This window comes from Canis lupus, chromosome 37, assembly GCF_003254725.2.
Source record: "Canis lupus dingo isolate Sandy chromosome 37, ASM325472v2, whole genome shotgun sequence".
In the NCBI taxonomy this organism is placed as follows: Eukaryota; Metazoa; Chordata; class Mammalia; order Carnivora; family Canidae; genus Canis; species Canis lupus.
Genome location: NC_064279.1, coordinates 11,029,408 through 11,054,451, shown reverse-complemented (window position 1 = coordinate 11,054,451; position 25,044 = coordinate 11,029,408). Strand labels below are relative to the sequence as shown.

General features: G+C 39.4%; 1 protein-coding gene across 3 annotated transcripts; it reads left to right on the top strand.

Annotated features, from left to right (window-relative positions):
• Positions 1-308: 308 nt before the first annotated feature.
• Positions 309-18,939, top strand: TMEM237 (transmembrane protein 237). Of its 3 annotated transcripts, none has more exons than XM_025441691.3 (13): positions 309-486; positions 2,963-2,994; positions 3,624-3,634; positions 4,856-4,912; positions 5,883-6,023; positions 9,230-9,350; positions 10,129-10,286; positions 12,170-12,293; positions 12,583-12,774; positions 14,417-14,490; positions 15,146-15,239; positions 16,031-16,152; positions 18,139-18,939. In XM_025441691.3, the coding sequence occupies exons 1-13, from the start codon at positions 448-450 to the stop codon at positions 18,204-18,206; spliced, it is 1,233 nt and encodes a 410-aa protein (XP_025297476.1). In that variant the 5' UTR covers positions 309-447; the 3' UTR covers positions 18,207-18,939. The 3 variants fall into 3 exon arrangements, with proteins under 3 accessions (XP_025297476.1, XP_035566615.1, XP_025297477.1); XM_025441692.3 differs by lacking the exon at positions 309-486 and adding an exon at positions 1,263-1,364; XM_035710722.2 differs by lacking the exon at positions 12,583-12,774.
• The last annotated feature ends 6,105 nt before the right edge of the window (positions 18,940-25,044 follow it).

Below are 25,044 nucleotides of genomic sequence, written 5' to 3'. Positions count from 1 at the left end.
ACCCAGGAATCCCCAAAGTCCTCCTTTTCAAAGGAGTTTTAATCCGTCTTTGGCCCTTCCAGACCTCTCCTGGTTCAGCGACTAGAAGTTCCCGGCTCCTCCGGGCAGCCTTGGCCTTGCCAATCGTCGGTTCCTGGTACCCAGAGCCTGTTCTGACCTCCGCGGGGTCCTTCTCGCGCACCGCCCTCGGGCCCCTCCGGGTTCCCCGCGCCCCGCCCGCTCCGGGTCCCGCGCCCCGCCCCCTCCGGGTCCAGCCCCGCCCCCCTGACGCGAACGCGCTGCGGGGCGGGGCTTGGCGCCCCGCAGGCAGGCGGAGGTCCGGCCCAGGAGCTGCGGCCCAGCGAGACCCTGGGGAGCCCCCCTCTCGCAGGCCCCGGAGGCCGGGTCGCGGGGAGCCAGGCGCGGGCCGCCGGCGGTTGCGCCGAGGGAGCCCCGAGGGGGAGCGCCATGAGGGCGGACTCGGGGCTTCGGCCGGAGGCCCACCCGGTGAGCGGTGAGGGGCGCTGCGGCCACGGGGCGTGGCGGAGGCGGGGGGTGCAGCCCGATCGCCTCCGCGGCTCCTGGGGCGGGGCCGCCGCCTAGGGCTGGGGCCGCCGAGGGCCGAGGGCCGCCGAGGGCCGCCGAGAGCCCCGCTCGCCGTGCACGCGCGTCCGCCCCTCGGATGCTCACAGGATTGGACCGGAGCGGGCGATGCAAGTTCGTCCCGAGGCCGGGAGCCGAACCCCGGGAGCCAGGCGAGGACCCGGGCGTGCCGATGCCCGGGCCTGAGTGGCCACGTTGCTGTGACGACGCCTCTCTGCTTAGCCTTCCGGGCCCCTGGGTGCCCCGGGGCTGCCAGCTAGGCCTCTCCTGCGGACTCCTCCCGGAGGGCCTCTAGCCACCCAGGGAGGAGACCGCAGTTTCCTGGCGGAGACCATTGATCATGGTCTTTCCCCACCGCCCTCGAACAAATCCCTGCAACCACTCGGAAACCATGAGCAGAACCGTGGTTGTTGCCCCACGCCCGCTGGAGTCTCTCTTCCCGGGCATGTCAGCCCCCCACGCCCACGGCCCCCTTTCCGCAGGGCTGCACTGCAAAGGCCCGACCGGCCCCCGCCCCCCCCCCCGCGTCCTGCAGGGAACCGGCTGAGTGTCCGCCAGGCCCGGGCGGCGCAGGCCGATGACGCACGGCGCCTGCGCGCGGCGGCCCGGGCGGGAGCCAGCCGGGGACAATAGCGAGCCGGCCGGGGGGCGGGGCGGGGCGGGGCGGGGCGGGAGCCGGCCGGGGGGCGGGGCGGGAGCGGGCTGCGAGCTCCCGGCTGCGAGCTCCCGGCGCGTGGCCGCGGGGAAGCCCGGCGTTGGACGCCATGGGAAAGAAGCAGGTGGTAAGCCAGCCTCGGTTCCGTTTGAGTCTCTGGGATTTTGTGTCCGGTGGAGCCCTCCGACTCTTGAGGAGCCGGAAGGTCGGCGGTGACACGTCATTTTCGCGGGAGTTTTGAAAACGTGCAAGCGTCGTGTGACCCGAAGCCTTGGGCAGGACGCGATCCGTAGCCGCCTGACGGTGGCTCTTTCCTGGACTATTGCTCTTTCCCGGTGGTGAGGTTCATCACTGGATAGTGTTGAGACAGCCTGCTGTGTCCTGATCTCGTAGCATTTGTATTAATACGCTGACCGCATGGATCGCTAAATGGGACGGTCGTAGAACCAACGAAAAAGAAAAAGTGTCTAAAAATGTAAACCCTTTTGAATCAGTGTCCCCTGCAAGCAGCATGAGACACTTGCAACATTAAACTGATTTCGAGACATTGCTGATAGTATTTTATTTTGAAAGATTCCAGAATGCGTCTCAACTGTAATCTCTCTGAATGGCAAACACAACTTTTCTTACCATTTGTTAAGTTTTTTGTTTTTTTTTTAATTTATTTTTTAGGGACGCCCGGGTGGCTCAGCGGTTTAGCGCCGCCTTCAGCCCAGGGCGTGACCCTGGAGACCGGGGATCGAGTCCCACGTCGGGCTCCCTGCGTGGAGCCTGCTTCTCCCTCTGCCTGTGTCTCTGCCTCTCTCTGTGTCTCACAAATAAATAAATAAAATTTTTAAAAATGAATTTATTTTTATAAGGTTTTTTTTTTTTTAATTCTCTCTGCCCCAAAATGCAGTCTCATACTGTATTCAGAGTGATTTTATCTTATTTTTTTTTAAGTATGTTGCTATGTGGTTTAAAACCTCCCTTGGCTTCCCACTGAATTAAAATAAAACCTGGACACCTTTTTGTCTTTTTTTTTTTTAAGATTTTATTTATTCATGAGACACACAGAGAGGCAGAGACACAAGCAAAGGGAGAAGTAGGTTCCATGCAGGGGGCCCGAGGTGGGACTGGATCCCAGGCCTTCAGGATCAGGCCCTGGACTGAAGGCGGTGCTAAACCCCTGAGCCACCCGGACTGCCCCCTTTTTGTCTAAAAAGAGCCTAATTAATTAATCTGGCCCCTGCCTGTCTTGATAACTATGCTACAGCCCTACCCGGCTTGCTTCTTTTATCTGAAACCGTTTCTCCTAAAAGGCTTTGTATTTGCTCCCCTTTATCTCTTTTCTTCTTTCTTGTTCAGGTCTCAGCTCGGAAGTCTGAGAGACTTTCTGTAACTAAAATAGCACTCCACATTCTCCCTCATTTGTGTGTGTGTGATCTTCTAATACTTAACCACTAGAATGGAAGTTCCATAAAAGCAGGGATTTCTGTTTTGTTCTTTAGTGCATCTGTAGTACTTAGAACAGAGCCTGGCCTCTGGATAGAAAGGAGTATAGGAAGGAAGGAATTTTATATGAAATTTAGAAATGTTAGAACAATTTTAGAATTGCCCATCTGATTCTCAAGAGTACTTCCTCTGTTGCATTTGATAAACAAGGTTATCAAAAGATTTGAAGTACATGAAATGAAGATGTTCTGAGACTTTTACTTACAAGCGATTTTCTTTTTCTCCCCATAGCGTCCTCCACGAGCCCTTCCACCTGTGCCAAGGTAAACATAAGTTAGAGATTGTATCATTGAGTTTTAAAAATGCAAAATGAATAAAGTGAAAAAGTCAACTAGTTCCATTGCAAAATTATAATAATTCAGAGATGATCTCTTGAAAATTTTAGGAAAAGTCTTCCTAAAAGTTTAAAGGTTTAAAAATAATCCTTGAAAAAAAAATCCTTGAATCATTAGGATAACAGTTATAATTAAATGTTCTCTTTCCAAGCCGAACATTGGTAAGACAGTGATCCATTCTGAATCTCCATTGGTCCATTCTGAACGTCTTGTTTATCAGACTTTTGATCCTCTTTTGTTTGCTAGAATAGTTTCCTCAGAGTTTAAGCTGATTTTAATCAGTGACAAAATAAGAATTCTTAATCTGCTTAATCCACTTTACTAATAGACAGTAGGAAATATGTATATGTAAGTTCAGAAAATATTGGGGTTATTAGTGGATTTATTAGCTTTTTTACTTATAAAAATAAGCTAGTCTATGTACTAGCTGACTGTATGAAAGCTTATTTTTAATTTATAATGACTTAAGTCAGTTTTCAGCCTGACGATATATTTCTAATAGTTTCTTTTTTTTTTTTGTCTTTGTCCTAATTAAATTTGGTCGGTGTCATGTAAAGTGCTAATCAAGGTGAGTTAGTTCACTCTTAATGTAAAACTTTTAAAATTTGGAGTTTAAAAGTTAATTTGATTCTTAATGTTTTTCTTAAAGTTGAACCTGAGTGGTGTAATTTATAATATTGCAATATCCTTTTTTCAAAATAATCTCTTATGACTGCTATCTTTAAAATGAGGGTTGATATATAACACTAGCTGTATGATTGGTATTTGACCTTTCAAATATAAAAGCTCTCATTCTTTTTTTAAAAATATTTATTTATTTATTTATTTATTTATTTATTTATTTATTTATTCATGAGAGACACGCAGAGAGAGAAGCAGGTTCTATGCAGGGAGCCCCATGTGGTACTTGATCCTGCCCTGGGCCAAAGGCAGGCCCTCAACCACTAAAGCCACCCAGGCATCCCTAAAAGCTCTCATTCTTGAGTGAAGTCACCCAGAACATAATTATAGGCTAGTTTATAGTTGTATAATAAGGACTACATTTTCTTTTGTCTCATTCAATCAGGATAGACTGGGTTATGCTATACTAACTTCAGAATCTCTGACTTCTATAAGGTTATTTCTGGTTAATGCAAAGTACAGTGTGGCAACAATCCAGGGCAGTTGTCTTGTACCACTCTTTACTAATTATGTCATGATCCAGGCTACTTCCATTCTGTGCTTCTGCCATCTAAACATGCTTAAACAAAGAAAGAGAAAGCTGAGTTACTCACCGGCTCTTTCAATGTTTTGGCAGATCAGTTCTGCTCACAGTGAATGGTTCAGACTAGTCATAGGCCATATCTAAGTGCAAGGAATAAAGGGGATCACGTGTATATTTTGTGGGCCCTCTTTTCTAATATTAGAAATGTTGCAGTTTCTAATATTACTGACCAACAATGACTACTATCACCACACTATAGGCTTTCTTTGACTTTTTGTCAGTTTCTCACTCCCTCCTTAATTTATTTTATTTATTTATTTATTTTTGTTTTTTGAGTAGGCTTTGTGCCCAACATGGGGCTTGAACTTTGGGTCCTGAGATCAAGATCATGCTGTACTGAGTCAGCCAGGCACCTCTGAATTTGTCAATTTCTTGCCTTTTCCCCCCTAATTTGTAGAAGTTGGCTGGGCCTCGGGAAGAAAGGGAAAGGTCTTCCCTACTAAAAGTTCCTTTTGACTGTTCTTTGCATTGAATTTTAGGCAGCCTGTTCTATCGGGTTTTTTTTTGTTTTGTTTTGTTTTATAGATGATATTCCACTTAGTCGTCCAAAGAAGAAGAAACCTAAAACAAAAACCACCCTAGGTAAGAAGTTGTTCTTTTTGTGTAGATCACGAGTCTTTCCAGGACCTTAGGCATGACAGATATCACAGATCAGGGAGAGGCAAGGCCCCAGTGTCCCTAGTCGCTACTGTGTTGAGGAATAGAATCAAGGTCAGTTTAAAGTAATGAGATTCCTGGTGGTAGTGAGGAATAAGGCAGTGGGAAGCCTGAAGAGTGTCTAGAAGCATTCATGGAAGAAAGAATTGTGCCACTTAAACTCTTTGTTCTACAACATTCTTGGACTTTTTGAGGTCTTTTATCCTGATACAGCATAAATCGTCTTAAGCTATGATTGGTTTCAGACTCTTGAACAGGATTTAGAGACACAAGGTCCTTGGATCCCTCATTTCAGTCAGCAATTCACTTCATCAGAGCAAGGGTCTAAAGGCAAGGCCATATCATTCATGTATTAGAGGTTCTCTAATGAGAAGGTTCTGTGAGCTTTTTTTTGTCTTAGTTATTTATCCACTAATAATCCTGCATGTTCTGTCAGTAACTTAAACTCACCATGTTCAGAATTCATCATTACCTTCAACAATAAATCCGATTTTTACCTCTCACAGATTTCTGTTAATGGAATCCTCAACTCTCCTGGTCACATAGGCTTGAAACCTCAGTCAGCTCTAACTGGTCCTTCATTCTAATTGTTACCTCTTACAAGTCTTAAGATGTGAAAATATCTGGATCCGTATATAGTGATATATTAAAAAACTTTGAGTATTAATCTGATATATCAAGTACTGAATTTATTATACTTTATAATGTGATAATGTGATAAAAATGTGGGTTAAAGCCAATTCTTATAGGCAATTCTTAAAGGCAAAGATGAAACAAAGGACAGTTAATCATCACTTAGGAGCTATTCAAGTCCCTTTTTTTTTTTTTCATCTTTTTAAAACTCCGTAATCTCTGCTCAGATTATCCTGTTTTTTCCCACTCTGCTTTTCTGTAGGTAGTGCTTCTTTGGAAGGCTTTGTTCAGGCTTCCGTTCACGGGCCGTCTGAGGGCAGTGAGCCACCAAGTAAAGAATCCACAGAGCACCCAGAAGAAGCTCCTGTTCAAAGGAGACAGAAGAAGACGAGGCTACCTCTTGGTATGTGAAGAAACCAAGGTTAGGTTGTGATAGTAGCTTTGATTTGGGGGATATGATTAAAAACTCTGTTCCCATTTTTCCCCACCCATATCTCTTCTTTTTTTTTTTATTAAAGTTTTTACTATTAAAGTAACTCTAATAGTTTAAGTCAAGAACACTTTAGAGGGTCTCTTTTGGTCATATGTCCATATATTATGAGGGAAGGGATACAAACTCAGGATCAAAACAGAAAGTTCAGATCTTGGTGTGTAAAAGAATTTAGTATATGATAAAATAGACATTTCAGGTCAGTGAGGAAAGGATAGATTCAGTATTGACAGTAATACAATAAAAGAACAGTTATCATTTATTGAGTCTTACTTTGTCCCAGGCACTACTCACAAGGTAAACAAAATACTATCAAATTGGCAATGCTTTTTTCAGAATATAAAATTAGAAAGTGTTAGATAAAAAAGTGTTGATGAGAAAGGAATACATTCATATACTGCTGATAGGAGCATAAATTAGTATAGCCTGTCTGAACTTTTAGGAATAGAAGTGACTACAATAGCTACCATAATTAAGGATGTTAACTGCAACATTATTTATAAGAGTAGAAACTGATAATAATCAATAGCTAACAAAATGATACTGGCTAAATAAATCATGTTTTATCTATTTATTAGAAACTGAGCACCAGTTAAAAGGACTGTGAAGGTGAAATTAGTGACAAGGAAAACCATCAGTAATGTACTGTTGAGTCATCACCCACACATATAATAGAATATATCAAAGGATTTTATTTTTGTTTTAAAATATCCTGTTTTTTGTGAAATATGCTGTATTTCCCAAAGCTGGCATAACAAATTATCATAGAGTAACCTAAAACAACAGATATTTATTCTCTGACAGTTCTGGAGGACAGAAGTCTGAAATCAAGGTGTCCACAGGGCCAGGCTGCTTCTGAAGGCTCTAGGAAAGAATCCATCCATCTTTTAGCTTCTGGTAGTTGGCAATCCTTGGTGTTCTTTGGCTGTGGCAGTATAACTATTTTGTACCTTTGTCCTCGTACCTTTCCATGTGTTTCTGTGTCCATTTTTGCCTTTCTTTTTTAAAGATTTATTTCTTTATTTTAGAGAATGTGCAGGCAGTGGGGAAGGGGCAGAGGGAGAAAGAGAGAGAGTCTTAAGATGAAGTCTCAGACTTTGTCCTGAGCACAGAGATGGATGCAGGGCTCGATCTATTGACACGGAGGTCACAACCCGAGCCGAAACCAAGAGTCAGATGCTTAACTGACTGTGCCACTCATGCGCCTCCATATTTTGCTCTTCTTATAATGAATCATTGGATTTCAGTCCCATCCTAATCGAGTATAATCTTATTCTAAATTGACTAGCTGCAAATTCCAAATAAAGTTTCATTCAGAGGTACTAGGGGTTAGGAGTTGAACATATCTTTTAGGTGGGGACACAGTTCTACCCAGAAAACATGTATATTCATGCATACATAAAGTAAAAACAATGGAAGGATATAGCAAAGTGTTGACAATGTTAGGTTTTTGGGAAGGAGGATTTAACGATAATTTTTATTGTCTTTCTTCATTTATATTTTACTAATTTTTCATATATTGAGCATTATGACCTTTATAGTAATTAGAAGAAAGATAATGGGTTTTGTTAGAGTAAAATAAAGGGAAGGAATAAAGATTGGGAGATTGTTCTTTCCTAGTAACATTGATCACTGATAAATAATTATTTGATAAATAATTTATTACAAAATAATTTCCCTGACCATTACTTATTCTCTTAGAAAACAGTGGGTCCTGATTGGGTGAAAGAATTACAGGAAAAGAGGGCAGAAACTGGAAAAGTCTATAGTTTTTAGAGGCAAGTTGAAGTGGGATACTGCAGTATGTGGGCAGAAGAGTGGAAAAACAGAAATGATGCTCAGATAGTTTGATGATTTCTTTGTATGATCTGTTTCATTACTGGCAGCAAATATAGTTGAATTAAAACTACCATCTTAGTTAATTCAATTAGGGTATGAATTTGAAAATCTGGATGGATACCAGTACCTAGTTTTACAACTTACGAAAAATGTATTTACAGAAATGAGTTGACCATTTTTAGAAAATTCAGAACCCAACTAAGTTCTGGGCCAGAGAGTACCTGTCACTGTCATTCCAGAATGCACCCACCTATGCATGTACAGCCTTCTGGATTTCTGAGTTTTTAGTTTTGTTTTATTTTTTGTTTTGTTCTGGATGAGTACAATAGACTGACTCTACTTCTATTGCATTTCTAGTTTGGGCTATAAACATTTTATTAAAATAGAATTCTAGGGGCTTTGAGGACATTCCAGGAAGCTGTTGTCCGTATTTTCAGATTGGAAGAGTAGCTAGCAGATGAGAAGGCTTTGTTGACTTACTTAAACTTAATACCCTGTGCTCGGGAGGGAGTTAACATAGCAGGCCTGGGACTGCTCTCATTAGGCCTGATTGCAAGGTAGCCTCTTCACTGGCCTCTGCAGCTTAGCTGGTGAGTAGTTCCCTATGCTGATAATGGAACTTTCCCTAAGTTATAAGGGTGGTTTACTCCGTGATTGTGAATGTAATATGATTTATGCTGAACACCTGCTTTGTTTCTGGGAATCTGGAATTTTGGTATGTGCTAGGCAGAGGGTGTCTATGTGATCAGGTGCCAATAAAAGCCTTGGGTGCCAAGTTTGTAATGAGCTTCCTTGGTAGAGGAAGTGTCACACATGTCAGCTTGTTGCTGGAGGAGTTAGTGCATCCTGTGTGACTCCATTGATAGAAGAACTTGGAAGCTTATACCTAGTTTCCTTTGGACTTTGCTCTGTGTGTTTTTTCCTTTTGCTGATTTTGCTTTATGTCATTTCAGTCTAATAAGTTGTAAGTGAATATAAGGACTTGTGAGTGTAATGACTTCTGAGTCCCATGAGTCCTTTGGGTGAATCACTGAAACACAGGTAATCTGTGGGCTCCCACAAAACTCTGGATGTTGGATTACTTGAATTTTTCCATATTTTTTGGCATTGTAATTTGAAATATTTTAGTGTTGAAGGATATAAAATTATAAAAATTAAAAATTAGTAAAATGATGAAAAAATTTTGGCCTGATTAAAAATTTTAAAGTAATCTCATAAGTTTTAAGTATTACTTTTCTTTTTACATTATAGTAATTTGAAAATTTAATCTCTATTTTCAGAATTGGAGACTTCTTTAACCCAAAAGAAAACATCTGGCTCATCTTTATTACGGAATGAAAATGGCATTGATGTGGAGCCAGCTGAGGAGGCAGTTATTCAAAAACCTCGAAGAAAGACAAAGTAAGATTTTATTTGTCCTTCTAAATATTCTTTAAGGACACTGTGCTACTTAATTCAGAGCTTTCAAAGGTACCTTTTGATTAAGTCTTATTAAACACTCAAGTAGGATTACAAAAATATCATTTAAACCAACTAATGATAAATTTGAAAAGAGTAAACAATTGAAGAAGTAAAATGCTAAAATTAAAGATCTTAGGAGCTAAAAAAAAAAAGATCTTAGGAGCTGTCTCTAAAAAAAGAGGAACATCCATAGAAGATATTATATAAGTGGCAAAAAGTAAATACTAAAGATACTGAAATTTGAAGGTAATATTAATAGTCTAATAGGTAGACTATTGTGATGTATTTTCTCATGTTGATAGAGTTCAGATTATGATTATTTCAGCAATAAATAAAAATATGTATTTTAGTATAGGAAATTAAGTCTTGGATAAAATAGTATACTTTAAAGAAGTACACTGGAAGTTATATGACGCTATTGTTTGTATTTGGAAATGACCCTACAAATAGTGATCAATATTTATATAAAATCCTATCGTTTTAAGTGTGGAAAGAACCTTACAGATGTAGTTCAGTCACTTCATTTTCCAGATGAGAAAACTGAGGCCCACAGAAATGTATGTGATTTGCTGCATATTAACAGTTAAGAACAGACCCAGTTAAGTAAAAATGAAATTTCTCAACTCCAAGTCCAAGGCTCTTTTATAGGTACCTCCTTTATGTGGGTCTGTAAATATATAATACTAATCTGTTTTTCTTACATCCTTCCTGAGTACAGGAAAACCCAGCCAGCAGAATTACAATATACCAATGAACTAGGAGTAGAAGATGAGGACATAATTACTGATGAGCAAAGTGGTCCAGAACAACAGTCTATATTCACTGCACCCACTGGCATTAGCCAGCCTGTAGGCAAAGTGTTTGTGGAAAAAACCCGTAAGTAGTTCCTTGTTTTGGAACATAAGATTTTTAGGATTTACACAAGGCTATAACTTTGACTTAGGAATCAAATTTCTGGAGATCTGAATTAAGGCAATAAAACTATGGACAAAAGTTTATACACAAAACTAATTATCATGTTATTCTTGAGAATGAAAAATTGGAAACAACATAAGTATAAAATAGAAGGGGTATGATTTCAGTTAGTTATGGTGTATCTATATAATAAAATCTGCACCATTAAAAATAATGTTTAGGGAGAATATTCATTTCATGGAAAGATTTAATGAAAAATAGATACACACCTAACTATAGAGAAATGTATAAGACAAAAGACTAGAAGGAAATATGCCAAAATATTAATGCTGGTTCTTTTTGGGTTACGGGACTATGAGTTCTTTAGAAAATTTCCCCCCACTCCCTTCACCCATTCCTTTATTCTTGTACTTTACCAGTTTTCCAGTATGGGTAGTGGTGAGTGGCATTGGTCGTGGGGCAGCTAATGATATATTTTATAATTAAAAATAAATGAGAGAAGATACATGATGGTATTACCATATTAAATAAGAAATACAACCTTGTAGCTTCAGATTCTTTTGGAAGTAGTCTTGACATTGTATAATGTGCATAGAGTACAAAACTGCATTTACAGTATTTAAGAAAAACATACAGAAAGCATGATTGTGATCATATATATCCCATGGATATGCTATGAGTATGCACGTAAAGAACTTAAATGAACCATAACATTAGTTCTAAAAATTTACAATTTAGATTTTATGTACATCCATTTTAGAATTTCTATTCTGTAAGATGTCATCTAAGGGATCTTGAAGTTCTTGGCCAGTGAGAAACTTGTGATCCCGGGAACCTAACTTCATCAGGGTCTAACGGTTGGTGAGGAATTGAGACTTGAATGGAGATTTCATGGCTTCTAGTCAAGTGCTTTTATTAGTATACTGTGTTGCTATTTAATTTCTGTTTTTAAGCGATATCACTGAATCCTCATTTTTAAGCAATACCGATTTTTTAATCTGTTTTTAAAACAGTGTATTCAATCCTCATTTTTACTCTTGTTTTCCTTAGCACAGAAACTTCCCCACTAGAGTAATTGACCATAAAAGACACTCGTCTGCCCAGAGTTGTCTTTTCTTAGGGAAAATTAGGTATTGCACCTCAGCCTTTCATCCTCCAAAATACTTGACAGCCCAATTTGGCAAATGTAATTGAAATAGGACCCTTCCTGCTTCCTGAGATCCATTTGTAGATTGGTAGATCTGCAAGAAGGAGCCTCGTGAACAGTAAAAGGATAAAGCGCTGTGCACATGGTGTTGAGGTGCTGACACTTGAACTGATACTTGTCACAGGAATCCTAAAGTTTATGAAACAACCCCTTTCTTCTCTGTCATCACCAAAGGCCATGCTGCACACACTGGCATCTTTTCCTAAGAAATTCAAAGTGCTTTCAAACATTGACTTAGCTTTATAGTGTTGTCATTTAAACTTTAATAAACTTCTAAAGTCTCAAAATTAGAATTTTGTAGATTATGTCACATTAAAGGTTTTTAGACTTTGTCCTGAGTGAGAAGTTCCTTATTGTATTTCATGAAATATAATTGATTTCTAAAACTGTTACTTTAACATCTGTTTTGGGATGAGAGGAAAGCATACGGGCTTTATTTTCTCTAAAGAAAAAAAGATAGTGTATTTAAGCAACCCAAAGAAAAGAGCCTTCTCAAACAAGGACTGGGTCAGGGAGAATTTTTAGATAGGAAAAAAGCAAAATCTCAGTCCCAGGGTTCGAACAGTGTGAAATAAGATAAAAAGACAACCAGGGTTCTTTGTTACTAGTTGTTAATAATTGTGTAATGTGTACTTAGGGCGATTCCAGGCTGCTGATCGTTCAGAGTTGATAAAGACCACAGAAAATATCGAGGTGTCAATGGACATGAAGCTTTCCTGGACAACCAGAGATGTTGCACTCTCAGTGAACCGGGCTTTCAGGTGGCTGCTTCTGCGGGACTTTTCTTAAATGTTGCATGATTTTTTTTAAAAGTATTGATTGCTCAATATTGTTAACAAAATTGACAACTTAAAATAGTCAATAGGTATATTTTTTAAAACTCAATTTAATTGGAGTTAAATCATCTGCCTATCTGTAATAAAAAGAAAAGGCTTGTTTTTACTTTTTTGAAATGGTGAGTTTTACTCTTTCACGTGAAGAGATTTAAAAACTATTTTAGCTTTTTACTTTAGTAATACATGTGTAATAATTAAACCCTTTTCCATTCAGAATGATTGGTCTCTTTTCTCATGGCTTCTTGGCTGGCTGTGCTGTGTGGAACATTGTTTTCATATATGTGCTAGCAGGAGATCAGCTTTCTGACTTCTCAAACCTTCTGCAGCAGTACAAGTCTTTGGCATATCCATTTCAGAGTCTTCTCTACTTGCTTTTAGCTCTAAGTACTATTTCAACTTTTGACAGGTAAGACTATTATGACTATACATCGCTTTCACCTTTCTTCAGGTGGAAATGTTGAGCAAAATATGACCCTGACTATGATAGTTTTCAAACTAGAATTATAATATATTAATATTATTTTGGCTTTTATTTTAAAGGCTGTTTCTGTTTTGGGGGAGGGGATGGGAATACTCTCAGTGAAAGCATCCTCAAAATCTAAACCCATTCCAGCATCAACTCTAGGTCTAAAATTTCATCCAAATATAATCGACAAATACAGCCCCAAATATCATCTTCTAAGTCATCTGAATCAGGTATAGGTGATTTGGGTATTGTATGAGTTTCCTAGGGTTGCTATAATAAAGTACAGTTGACCCTTGAACATCACAGGGTTTGGGTGTGCCGACCTCCTGCAAGGCAAAAATTCGTGTATAATTTTTTATTCCCTCAGAACTTCTAGCCTACTGTTGACCAGAAGCCTTACTGATAACAGATAGCCCATTACCACAAGTTTTGTATATGTATTCTATATTTAGTATTATATACTAAAAAGGTAAGCTAAGGGGTGCCTGGGTGGCTCAGTTGGTTGAGCGGCTAGCTCTTGATTTCAGCTTGGGTCATGATCTCAGGGTCATGGGATCAAGCCCTAAGGCTCCATGCTCAGTGGGGAATCAACTTGAGGATTCTCTCTTTCTCCCTCTCCCCCACCCCCTCAGTTGTTGCGTGTGCATGCATGTGCTCTCTCTCTCTAAAATAAATGTAAAAAAATTATAAAAAATAAACTAGAAAAAACAAGTTATTAAGAAAGTCATAAGAGAAAATACATTACATAGTACATAGAAAATACTGTACATAGTACAGTACTGTACTATAGTTCCTGAAATAAATCTTCATATTGATGGACCTACGCAGTTCAAACCTTTGTAGCTCAAGGGTCAACTGTACTACAGACTGGGTGGCTTAAAGCAACAGGAATTTATTCTTTCTCAGTCTGGAAATGAAGGTGTTGGCCAGGTTGGTTCCTTTCTGGAGGGCTGGTGGCTGGTGGGAAAGTCTCTTCCACACCTTTCCTTAGTTTTCAGTGGTTACTGGCATTCCTTGGAGTTCTTTGGCTTGTAGATGCATCACTCCAACCTCTGTCTCTCTGCCATATGGTGATTTTCCCCGTGATCTCTTTTCTTATAAGGCTACCAGTTGTACTGAATTAGGGGCCCTTTAAATGACCTCGTCTTAACTTGAAAACAGCTGTAAAGACCCTCCTTCCAAATAAGGTCATGTCCACAGGTGCCAGGGGTTAGAAGTTCACCAGGTCTTTAAGAACACAATTGAACCCATTAAGAAAAATAGCAACTTACAGCTTGATGAAATGGGTAATAGGGGTAGAATCTAAAGAAATTTTGCAGATCAAGTTTAATTTGTTTCTTCAGTGTCTTAACTCCAAAGGAATGTTGACTAAATATTAATCTAGTTGAATGTTTTATGTGGCTTTTGTAAATAAGGTATTTTTTCATATGTATCTAGTGTTAACTGTAGCTACTTAAAGCTTAAAAATAGACAATGTATGTGGTAGCATTAGAATAGAGAATGAAAGAACTGTAATTAAGAAAGTGCAGTTTTGTAAGAAGTTTACCAGTGCACTGTGACAAGAAGCTTTTGTATTTTCTAGAATTGATTTTGCTAAAACATCAGTAGCAATCCGAAATTTTCTTGCCCTGGATCCAACAGCTTTAGCCTCTTTCTGTGAGTAAATATTTTCATTTGATAATTGTATAATACTTGAATTACACTGTAATTTGAACCAGGAAAAGTTTAAATTTACTTTTAGAAAGATTTTATATTACTACTTATAGACATTACTTATAGATGTTTAGTGGAATTTGTAATAAAAAAAGATAGGTATAGTTTTAATAGGATTATTTTTCAATAGAGTTGATCTAAATAACTGTTAAAAGTTGAATTTATTCTATATTTCGACATGTTTTGGTTTTTTGTTTTCTACTTGATATGAAACAGATTGAGCTGGCATAGCATTTCAACAGATACTATTTTGTATCTTTTTGATAATTTGGGATACATTTTGTTCTAAGTCATGAGACTATTAATAAAACTAGTTTTAAGACCTTGAGTAAGTCATTTATAATTTCTTAAAAAATCTTCTAGGTTCTTGTAATTTCTAATGATGAAATAGTGAGCATCTCAAAATACCCTTCTGAGTCTAGGTTCTTTAAAAATAAAATAAGGCTAGCCAGCCTATGGAAATTGATCAAATGAATTTGTTTTCTGTCATTATCCCTCAAAGTATAGGTTATTTTTGACCTTACAGTAATCTATAAATTCAAAATAAACTGGGTTGTTAAAAATACATTATTAGTAATTTCATTTGTCTTTTTCTTAGTGTACTTTACTGCTCTTGTATTGTCTCTGAGTCAGCAAATGACAAGTGACAGGATCCACCTTTACACACCCTCCTCTGTTAATGGTAGCCTCTGGTAAGATGCACAATAGCATTGGCAATTGATGGGAATAACAGCAGCAGTGGTAGTAAGGGTACTACTCTTATCCTTCACTCTTTTATATGTTTTCATCTATAAATAATAATGAAGGCCCTGTTTTTTGTTTCCAAAATTATGGCAAGAAAAAGTACTCAATTGCATTGGTTAGTGGATAATTATTGTTGTTTATACTTGCATTTTTAATGAAATGTATTCTTTTTATAAATCTGTCTTAGGTCTAGTAATTTACAATTTTAAGGTCGCTCATGTACAATGAAATAGAGAAGCCCTGTACCCTCACTCCGTTAAGGAGGTCTAATACCCCAAAGTAGTGCTGGGATGGAGTCAGATAACCAAGCAGTGCTAGAAAGAGAGCAGTTTAGAGAGAGCCAGTCTCCACAGATCAATGGCTAGTCATGAAGCTCACAGGCAGGTTGAGTGTCCAATTCACAAAACTCACAGGGGCGGTCTTTTTTGAGAGTGTCTGGGGCATGAGTAGCATCACAGTAGTTAGAAAGGGAAACTTAAAAAATTGCTTGGCAATACTAAATTTTCATTTATATCAATGTATAAAGCAGATTTGAGTTCAGTAACTTAACCTTTGTTCCCATGGGTGTGTGTGTGTGTGTGTGTGTGTGTGTGTGTGTGTGTGTATTATATAGTATATATTTCATGCTTGTTATTTCTCTAGGTGAGGACTGCTATTTTTTTTAAAGTTCACTAAATAGATATATTTGGATATGTGAAACCAATGGAGACATTTCTAATAAGTATTTCTATACCTTTAGGGCAGCAGGTGTTGAGGAACAGATTCTTCAGCCCTGGATTGTGGTGAATCTCGTGGTGGCCCTTCTGGTTGGACTATCTTGGCTTTTTTTATCTTATAGGCCAGGCATGGATCTTAGTGAAGGTATTAAAGAAAAAAATAGGTGGGGTGCTTGGGTGGCTCAGTCGGCTGAACTTTTGATTTCAGCTTGGGTCATGATCTTAGTGGTCCAGTCATGATCTTGGAGTTGTGGGATCAGCCTGAGCTCAGTAAGTAGGGATCTGCTTGTCTCTCTGCACTTCCTTCCCCCTACCTTGTGTGCATATGTGCACACTGTCTCTTTCTCTCAAAACTTTAAAAAAAATAAAGAATAAAGAAAAAATGGTATAAGAATATGAAATTTGTTGATTTTATAAATCTTTTAATGGATATAGCTTATGAAATTCTGATACCATAAGATGCATTTAAAATAATATAATAGGAGTGACAATAAAGTGGTGAAACAATGCCAAGAGAAGCAGAGACCATGTCTAGGAAAGCTGGGGCCTCAAAGTACCTATAGAAAGTCTCCTATGGCCTGTGTGCATGTTTATGTTTAAGAGGTATTTATTTTCTGAATTCTTCAAGTATTTTATAGTCTTTGCTCTTCATTTCTTCTAATCTCCTTCTGATCAAAATAGCTCTTAATTTGAAATAAATCATGCTTCCTCTATGTAGTATTTGTCAGACACATATTCATTCTTATTTCCTCCTTTACCTGGCACAGATTCTTCACCCTTCATTGTCTAATGAAGTGTTTAGTAATCCTAGCTCTAGTGTGCCCAGTGTAAAGTGAGATTTACTAATCTCTAGTCCCTAGACCAGACTCCTTTTGGAACACCTGGAGAAGAGGAATCATACTAGCAAACTGGTAGTCCTTGAGCACACTGCTTTAGAACTGCTAGGATTTGTAGTGTAACATATTTCTTGGCAGACATTCCACACTTTCACCCTTGAATCTCTTTGATATTTTCTAGACTTTGGTTATGATTTTATTCTTGATTGGATAAATATCCTGAGCCTTTCAGTGCAATTTGATAACTAATGACAATCCCAGAAGTCTTAGACTTGAGAATCACCCCAGTATTTCCATTTGTAAAAACTAAGACAAAAGTTGTAATCTGGTGCAATTTTATTCATGAATGTACCCTTTTGCATCGTAATCCTCATGTTCCTTCACATGAGAATTGAAGAATATTCTGTTGCTTTATTCCTTTGGTATCTTTTTAAAGTATTTTTAAAAGTTGTCTTAGGCTCTACATATTTTGCTGTTTTTTTGTTTCCACTCAGCATAGTTTTTAGTCATTCAAGGAATTTTTCATTTAATATTTATATCAGAGGACTTTATTAAATTCCCAAGGTCTTCTTTTTCTACATTTATTGGTATTTTGACAAATTACACATCTATGCTAAGTAATAGTTTAAATGTAGCAATGTCAACTAATAACATTCTACACTGTGTTTGGGATTGAAGCTGGATCCAGCTGGCTTGTGCAGTATTCAGCCTAAATCACAAAGTGTGTATTACTTAATATTTCAGAATCTTGCTCTCTCTCAGGGCCATGTGACTGTCTCTTAGGGTCATATGACATTTTATTTCTATGTGGATAAAAAGAGTAAATATGAAATGAAGATGAGAACTTTGTTTATTGGGTTGTTATGGTGACTAAATGGTATAACACATTTAAGATCAGATTAGTTCTGAGAGCTTGCTCTTCATCTGTGGCTCCATTGAGGATTACGACAGTTACCATAGAATTAGACCTTTCAGCTGTTTAATGATCCTGGTTGTCTGACCTACATTTTCTGGTGTGAGAGTTACTGTAGTGTCTCCATTACATATGTCTTATTTTTCAGTGGTTTGCAATACATTTAAAACTTGAACATTTTAAAATGCAAAACTTGTACATTTGTCAGTCACCTTTTAAATCAGATTTCATTATCAAGAATTGTTATTTGTACGTGAAGACTTTGTATTAAATATATTAAAGTTGTCAGTATGTCGAGTGAGTCTTTAAAACTAAGCCGTAAAATTCTTTTTGGAGTACCTGGAAACCAGTCCGAGTATGATCTGTTCATTTTCTCTCTCAGAGTTGATGTTCTGCTCAGATGTGGAAGGATATCCTGACCAAGCTAAAGGACTCAAAGTGTCTTCATAATGCCAGCTAGTCTTCAGTGTAGTACTGGCCTAGTATTTTTCCTATTCTTGTTTTTAAATGCATTTTTTAAGACATGTACAGGTGTATTTGAAATTGATTTTTTGATTGTATGGTACTGAAAATTTTCTCAAGATTATGAAAAATGTTAAAACTTGTATCTGCAATTCATACCCAAATGTTAATCTGTCTAGCATTGTCATCTTAAAGACAAAGGAGGTAATGAGCTAGAAACCAGCAGGTGAAAGTGTTTATTTCCTGTTCTCTCAAATGAGTTGCATTTATAATCATTATTGTAAAAAGCTGTATTATAGAAAAAGCCAGGGCAGCCCCGGTGGCGCAGCAGTTTGGTGCCGCCTGCAGTCCAGGGTGTGATCCTGGAGACCGGGGATCAAGTCCCACGTTGGGCTCCCAGCATGGAGCCTGCTTCTCCCTCTGCCTGTGTCTCTGCCTCTCTCTCACTCTGTGTTAAATAAATAAATCTTTAAAAAAAAAAAAAGCCATTACTTAGTGTTACAAAATATGTATCAGGTTTAACCATAAAAAGTAGGGAATAGGAAAGAAAGGGACAAAAGACCTTTATTTTTAATTCTCCTTACTGAATAAATTAAAATATGAAATTTGTCTTTTTTCAAACTGGCTTGGTGGTTGTGGTTATGTATCATGTAAGAAGTATAATGTAATTTAACTTGAAAGATGATTTACTTCATGACTAATAAAAAGAAAATGTACCTTTTCTGTTTGAAAAGTTTCATATTGGGACTATACCAAAATAAAAAGCTTTTGCATAGCAAAGGAAACCATCAACAAAATGAAAGGCAACTTACTAAATGGGAAAAGATATTTGCAAATATTTGATATACTTGGTAAGATGTTAATATCCAAAATATGTAAAGAACTGGAGGGGCGGGGCAAAAGGGTGGAGGAGTAGGGTCCCTAAATCCCCTGCCCCACCAGCTTACCTAGATAACTTTCAAATCATCCTGAAAACCTATGAATTTGGCCCGAGATTTAAAGAGAGAACAGCTGAAACGCTACAGAGAGAAGAGTTCGTGCTTCTAACAAGGTAGGAAGATGGAAAATTAAAAAGAATCCAGTGGGGGAGGGGCCCCTGCGAGGAGCCAGGCTAAGGGGGGCAGCAAGAGCCTCCAGGACAGGAAAGCCCAGCCCCAGAGAAGCAGGAACTTTAACAATCTTCCTGGATGGAAAGGTGCTTTCAGGGAACTCGAGCAGGATCCCAGGAGGGGCAGTGGAGCCCCCAGGTTCCCGCGGTCACTAACAGAGGAGGTGCGCCCAGGGGAGAGTGCGCCACACCCGCAGGCCCAGCTCTCCAAAGGGCTGGAGCGCGGGCCGGCGGGGCCTCGGGAGCAGCTCAGGCGGCAGCTCAGCTCGCTGCGCTGCCCCCGGAGCTCGATTCCAGAAGCGCAGGCCCCGGAGCCCAGGGCACCGGGGGACACAGCCCAGGATCCTGCGCTCCCCCGGGGCAGGCGGAGGCCGGGAGGACACAGGACAGCGGGGACGCTCCCGCTGCCAGGTGCCCCCAAGCTGTGCAGAGCAGCACCCCCTGCACCCGGAGCATCCAGGCCCCTGCGGACTGGGAGCTGCGGGAGTTACTGGGGGAGCTGACTTCAGGGCTTGGACCACCGCCAGTGGTGGTATTTCTCCTGGTGTCATCGTGTGCCTGGGACGGAGCCGGGTCGCCATGGAACAGGGGCCTCATGGGGTCAACAGCTCCCACTGAGGTAGGTAGGGGGGCACCGAGCAGGTAGGGGGGCACAGCTTCCCCAGGTGCACACACCTGAGAGCACAGCAGGCCCCTCCCCCAGAAGACCTGCTGGAAGGACAGGGGAAGAGCAAGTTCTTGACCGAGCAGCGCTGGAAAGGTCCAGGAGAAGTAGAGGGATTTACAGTATAGTATTTATAGTATAGTTAACCAAAGGGTAACCCCTGTTTTTTTGTTTGTTTTCATTTTTTGTTTTTTTGTTGTTGTTTTGTTTTTTACTTTTTTCTTCCTTTTTTCAGTTCAACTTGTTTTTAGCCACTCTGCACTGAGCAAAATGACTAGAAAGAAGAACTCACCACAAAAGAAAGAATCAGAAACAGTACTCTCTGCCACAGAGTTACAGAATTTGGATTACAATTCGATGTCAGAAAGCCAATTCAGAAGCACAATTATAAAACTACTGGTGGCTCTGGAAAAAAGCATAAAGGATTCAAGAGACTTCATGACTGCAGAATTTAGATCTAATCAAGCCAAAATTAAAAATCAATTAAATGAGATTCAATCCAAACTGGAGGTCCTAACAACGAGGGTTAATGAGGTAGAAAAACAAGTGAGTGACATAGAAGATAAGTTGATGGCAAGGAAGGAAGCTGAGGAAAAAAGAGAAAAACAAAAGATCATGAGGAAAGGTTAAAGGAAATAAATGACAGCCTCAGAAAAATCTACATTTAATTGGGGTTCCAGAGGGCGCTGAAAGGGACAGAGGACCAGAAAGTGTATTTGAACAAATCATAGCTGAGAATTTTCCTAACTTGGGGAGGGAAACAGGCATTCATATCAAAGAGTTAGAGAGACACCCCCCTAAAATCAATAAAAACTGTTCCAACACCCCGACATTTAATAGTGAAACTTGCAAATTCCTGAGATAAAGAGAAGATCCTTAAAGCAGCAAGAGACAAGAGATCCCTAACTTATATGGGGAGAAGTATGAGGTTAACAACAGACCTCTCCACAGAGACCTGGCAGGCCAGAAAGGGCTGGCAGGATATATTCAGGGTCCTAAATGAGAAGAACATGCAGCCAAGAATACTCTATCCAGCAAGGCTCTCATTCAGAATAGAAAGAGACATAAAGAGATTCCAAGATAGGCAGAAACTGAAAGAATATGTGACCACCAAACCAGTTCTGGAAGAAATATTAAGGGGGACTCTGTAAAATAAAGAGGAAGCCCAAAGAAACAATCCACAAAAACAGGGACTGAATAGGTATTATGATGATACTAAATTCATATCTTTCAATAGTAACTCTGAACATGAGTAGGCTTAATGATCCCATCAAAAAGCGCAGGGTTTCAGAATGGATAAAAAAGCAAGACCCATCTATTTGCTGTCTACAAGAGACTCATTTATTTTTATTTTTTTAATTTTCCTTTTTTTAAAGATTTATTTATTCATTTATTCATGATAGAGAGAGGGAGAGAGGCAGAGACACAGGAGGAGGGAGAAGCAGGCTCCATGCCAGGAGCCCAACGCAGGACTCGATCCTGGGACTCCAGGATTGCGCCCTGGGCCAAAGGGAGGCGCCAAACCGCTGAGCCACCCGGGGATCCCAAGAGACTCATTTTAGACCTAAGGACACCTACAGCCTGAAAATGAAAGGTTGAAGAACCATTTACCATTCAAATGGTCCTCAAAAGAAAGCAGGGGTAAGCAGTCCTCATATCAGATAAATTAAAGCTTATCCCAAAGACTGTAGTAAGAAATGAAGATGGACACTATGTCATACTTAAAGGTTCTATCCAACAAGAGGACCTAACAATCATGAATATTTATGCCCCTAATGTGGAAGCTGCCAAGTAAATCAATTAATAACCAAAGTTAAGACATACTTAGATAATAATACACTTATACTGGGAGACTTCAACACGGTGCTTTCTGCAAATGACAGATCTTCTAAGCAAAACATCTCCAAAGAAACAAGAGCTATAAATGATACACTGGACCAGATGGATTTCACAGATATTTACAGAACTTTACATCTGAACGCAACTGAATACACATTCTTCTCAAGTGCACATGGAACTTTCTCCAGAATAGACCACATACTGGGTCACAAATCAGGTCTTAACTGATACCAAAAGATTGGGATTGTCCCCTGCATATTTTCAGACCATAATGCTTTGAAACTAACTAAATCGCACGAAGAAATTTGGAAGAAATTCAAACACGTGGAGGTTAAAGACCATCCTGCTAAAAGATGAAAGGGTCAACCAGGAAATTAGAGAACAATTAAAAAGATTCATGGAAACGAATGAGAATGAAGATACAACCGTTCAAAATCTTTGGGATACAGCAAAAGCAGTCCTGAGAGGGAAATACATCGCAATACAAGCATCCCTCAAAAAATTGGAAATAACCCAAATACAAAAGCTAACCTCGCACCTAAAGGAACTGGAGAAAGAACAGCAAATAAAACCTACACCCAACAGAAGAGAATTAATAAAGATTCGAGCATAACTCAATGAAATAGAGACCAGAAGAACTGTGGAACAGATCAACGAAACCAGGAGTCGTTTCTTTGAAAGAATTAATAAGATAGATAAACCATTAGCCAGCCTTATTAAAAACAAAAGAGAAAAGACTCAAATTCATAAAATCATGAATGAAAAAGGAGAGACCACGACCAATACCAAGGAAATACAAACGATTTTAAAAACTTATGAGCAGCTATATGCCAATAAATTAGGCAATCTAGAAGAAATTGACGCATTTCTGGAAAACCACAAATTACCAAAACTGGAACAGGAAGAAATAGAAAACCTGAACAGGCCGATAACCAGGGAGGAAATTGAAGTGGTCATCAGAAACCTCCCAAGACACAAAAGTCCAGGGCCAGATGGCTTCCCAGGGGAATTCTATCAAACATTTAAAGAAGAAACAATACCTATTCTACTAATGCTGTTATGAAAGGTAGAAAGAGATGGAGTACTTCCAAACTCATTATATGAGGCCAGCATCACCTTAATTCCAAAGCCAGACAAAGACCGCACAAAGAAAGAGAATTATAGCCCAGTAACCCTGATGAACACAGATGCAAAAATTCTCAACAAGATACTAGCCAAAGGATCCAACAGTACATTAAGATTATTCACCATGATAAAGTGGGATTTATCCCTGGGACGCAAGGCTGGTTCAACACTTGTAAAGCAATCAACGTGATAGATCATATCAACAAGAGAAAAAACAAGAACCATATTATCCTCTCAATAGATGCAGAGAAAGCATTTGACAAAATACAGATCTATTCCTGATCAAAACTCTTCAGAGTGTAGGGATAGAGGGAACATTCCTCAGCATCTTAAAAGCCATCTACGGAAAGCCCACAGCAAATATCATTCTCAATGGGGAAACACTGGGAGCCTTTCCCCTAAGATCAGGAACAAGACAGGGATGTCCACTCTCACCACTGCTATTCAACATAGTACTAGATGTCTTAGCCTCAGCAATCAGGCAACAGAAATAAAAGGCATTCAAATTGGCAAAGAAGTCAAATTCTCCCTCTTTGCAGATGACATGATACTGTACATAGAAAACCCAAAAGACTCCACCCCAAGATTGCTAGAACTCATACAGCAATTCGGGAGTGTGGCAGGATACAAAATCAATGCCCAGAAATCAGTGGCATTTCTATACACTAACAATGAGACTGAAGAAGGAGAAATTAAGGAGTCAATCCCATTTACAACTGCACCCAAAAGCATAAGATACCTAGGAATAAACCTAACCAAAGTAAAGGATCTATACCCTAAAAAGTACAGAACACTTCTGAAAGAAATTGAAGAAGACACAAAGAGATGGAAAAATATTCCATGCTCATGGATTGAAAGAATTAATATTGTGAAAATGTCAATGCTACCCAGGGCAATTTACACATTTAATGCAATCCCTATCAAAATACCATGGACTTTCTTCAGAGAGTTGGAACAAATCATCTTAAGATTTGTGTGGAATCAGAAAATGCCCTGAATAGCCAGAAGAATAATAAAAAAGAAAACCATAGCTGGGGGTATCACAATGCCAGATTTCAGGTTGTACTACAAAGTTGTGGTCATCAAGACAGTGTGGTACTGGCACAAAAACAGACACATAGACCAATGGAACAGAATAGAGAACCCAGAAATGGGCCCTCAACTCTATGGTCAACTAATATTTGACAAAGCAGGAAAGACTATCTACTGGAAAAGACAGTCTCTTCAATAAATGATGCTGGGAAAATTGGACATCCACATGCAGAAGTATGAAACTAGACCATTCTCTTACACCATACATAAAGATAAACTCAAAATGGATGAAAGATCTAAATGTGAGACAAGATTCCATCAAAATCCTAGAGGAAGACACAGGCAACACCCTTTTTGAACTTGGCCACAGCAACTTCTTGCAAGATTCATGTGTGAAGGCAAGGGAAACAAAAGCAAAACTGAATTATTGGGACTTAAGTTAAAAAGCTTCTACACAGCAAAGAAACAGTCAACAAAAGAAGACAACCTACAGAATGGGAGAAGATATTTGCAAACGTCGTATCAGATAAAGGGCTAGTATCCAAGATCTATAAAGAACTTATTAAACTCTACACCAAAGAAACAAACAATCCAATCCTGAAATGTGCAAAAGACATGATCAGAAATTTCACCAAAGAAAACCTACATATGGCCAACAAGCACATGAGAAAATGCTCCGCATCACTTGCCATCAGGGAAATACAAATCAAAACCACAATGAGATACTACCTCACACCAGTGAGAATGGGGAAAATTAACAAGACAGGAAACAACAAAGATTGGAGAGGATGTGGAGGAAGGGGAGCCCTCTTGCAATGTTGGTGGGAATGTGAACTGGTACAGCCACTCTGGAAAACTGTGTGGAGGTTCCTTAAAGAGTTAAAAATAGAGCTGCCCTACGATGAAATGTGCAAACCTTGACTATACCTTGAGAGAACTGGGGACACTTGAGGATACACTATTTAATGATACTGTGCTATGTAAACTAATGTTCTTATTTTTGGAGGATGCATGTTGACAGTCTAGTGCAGTGACATGATGTTAGCAACTTACTTTCA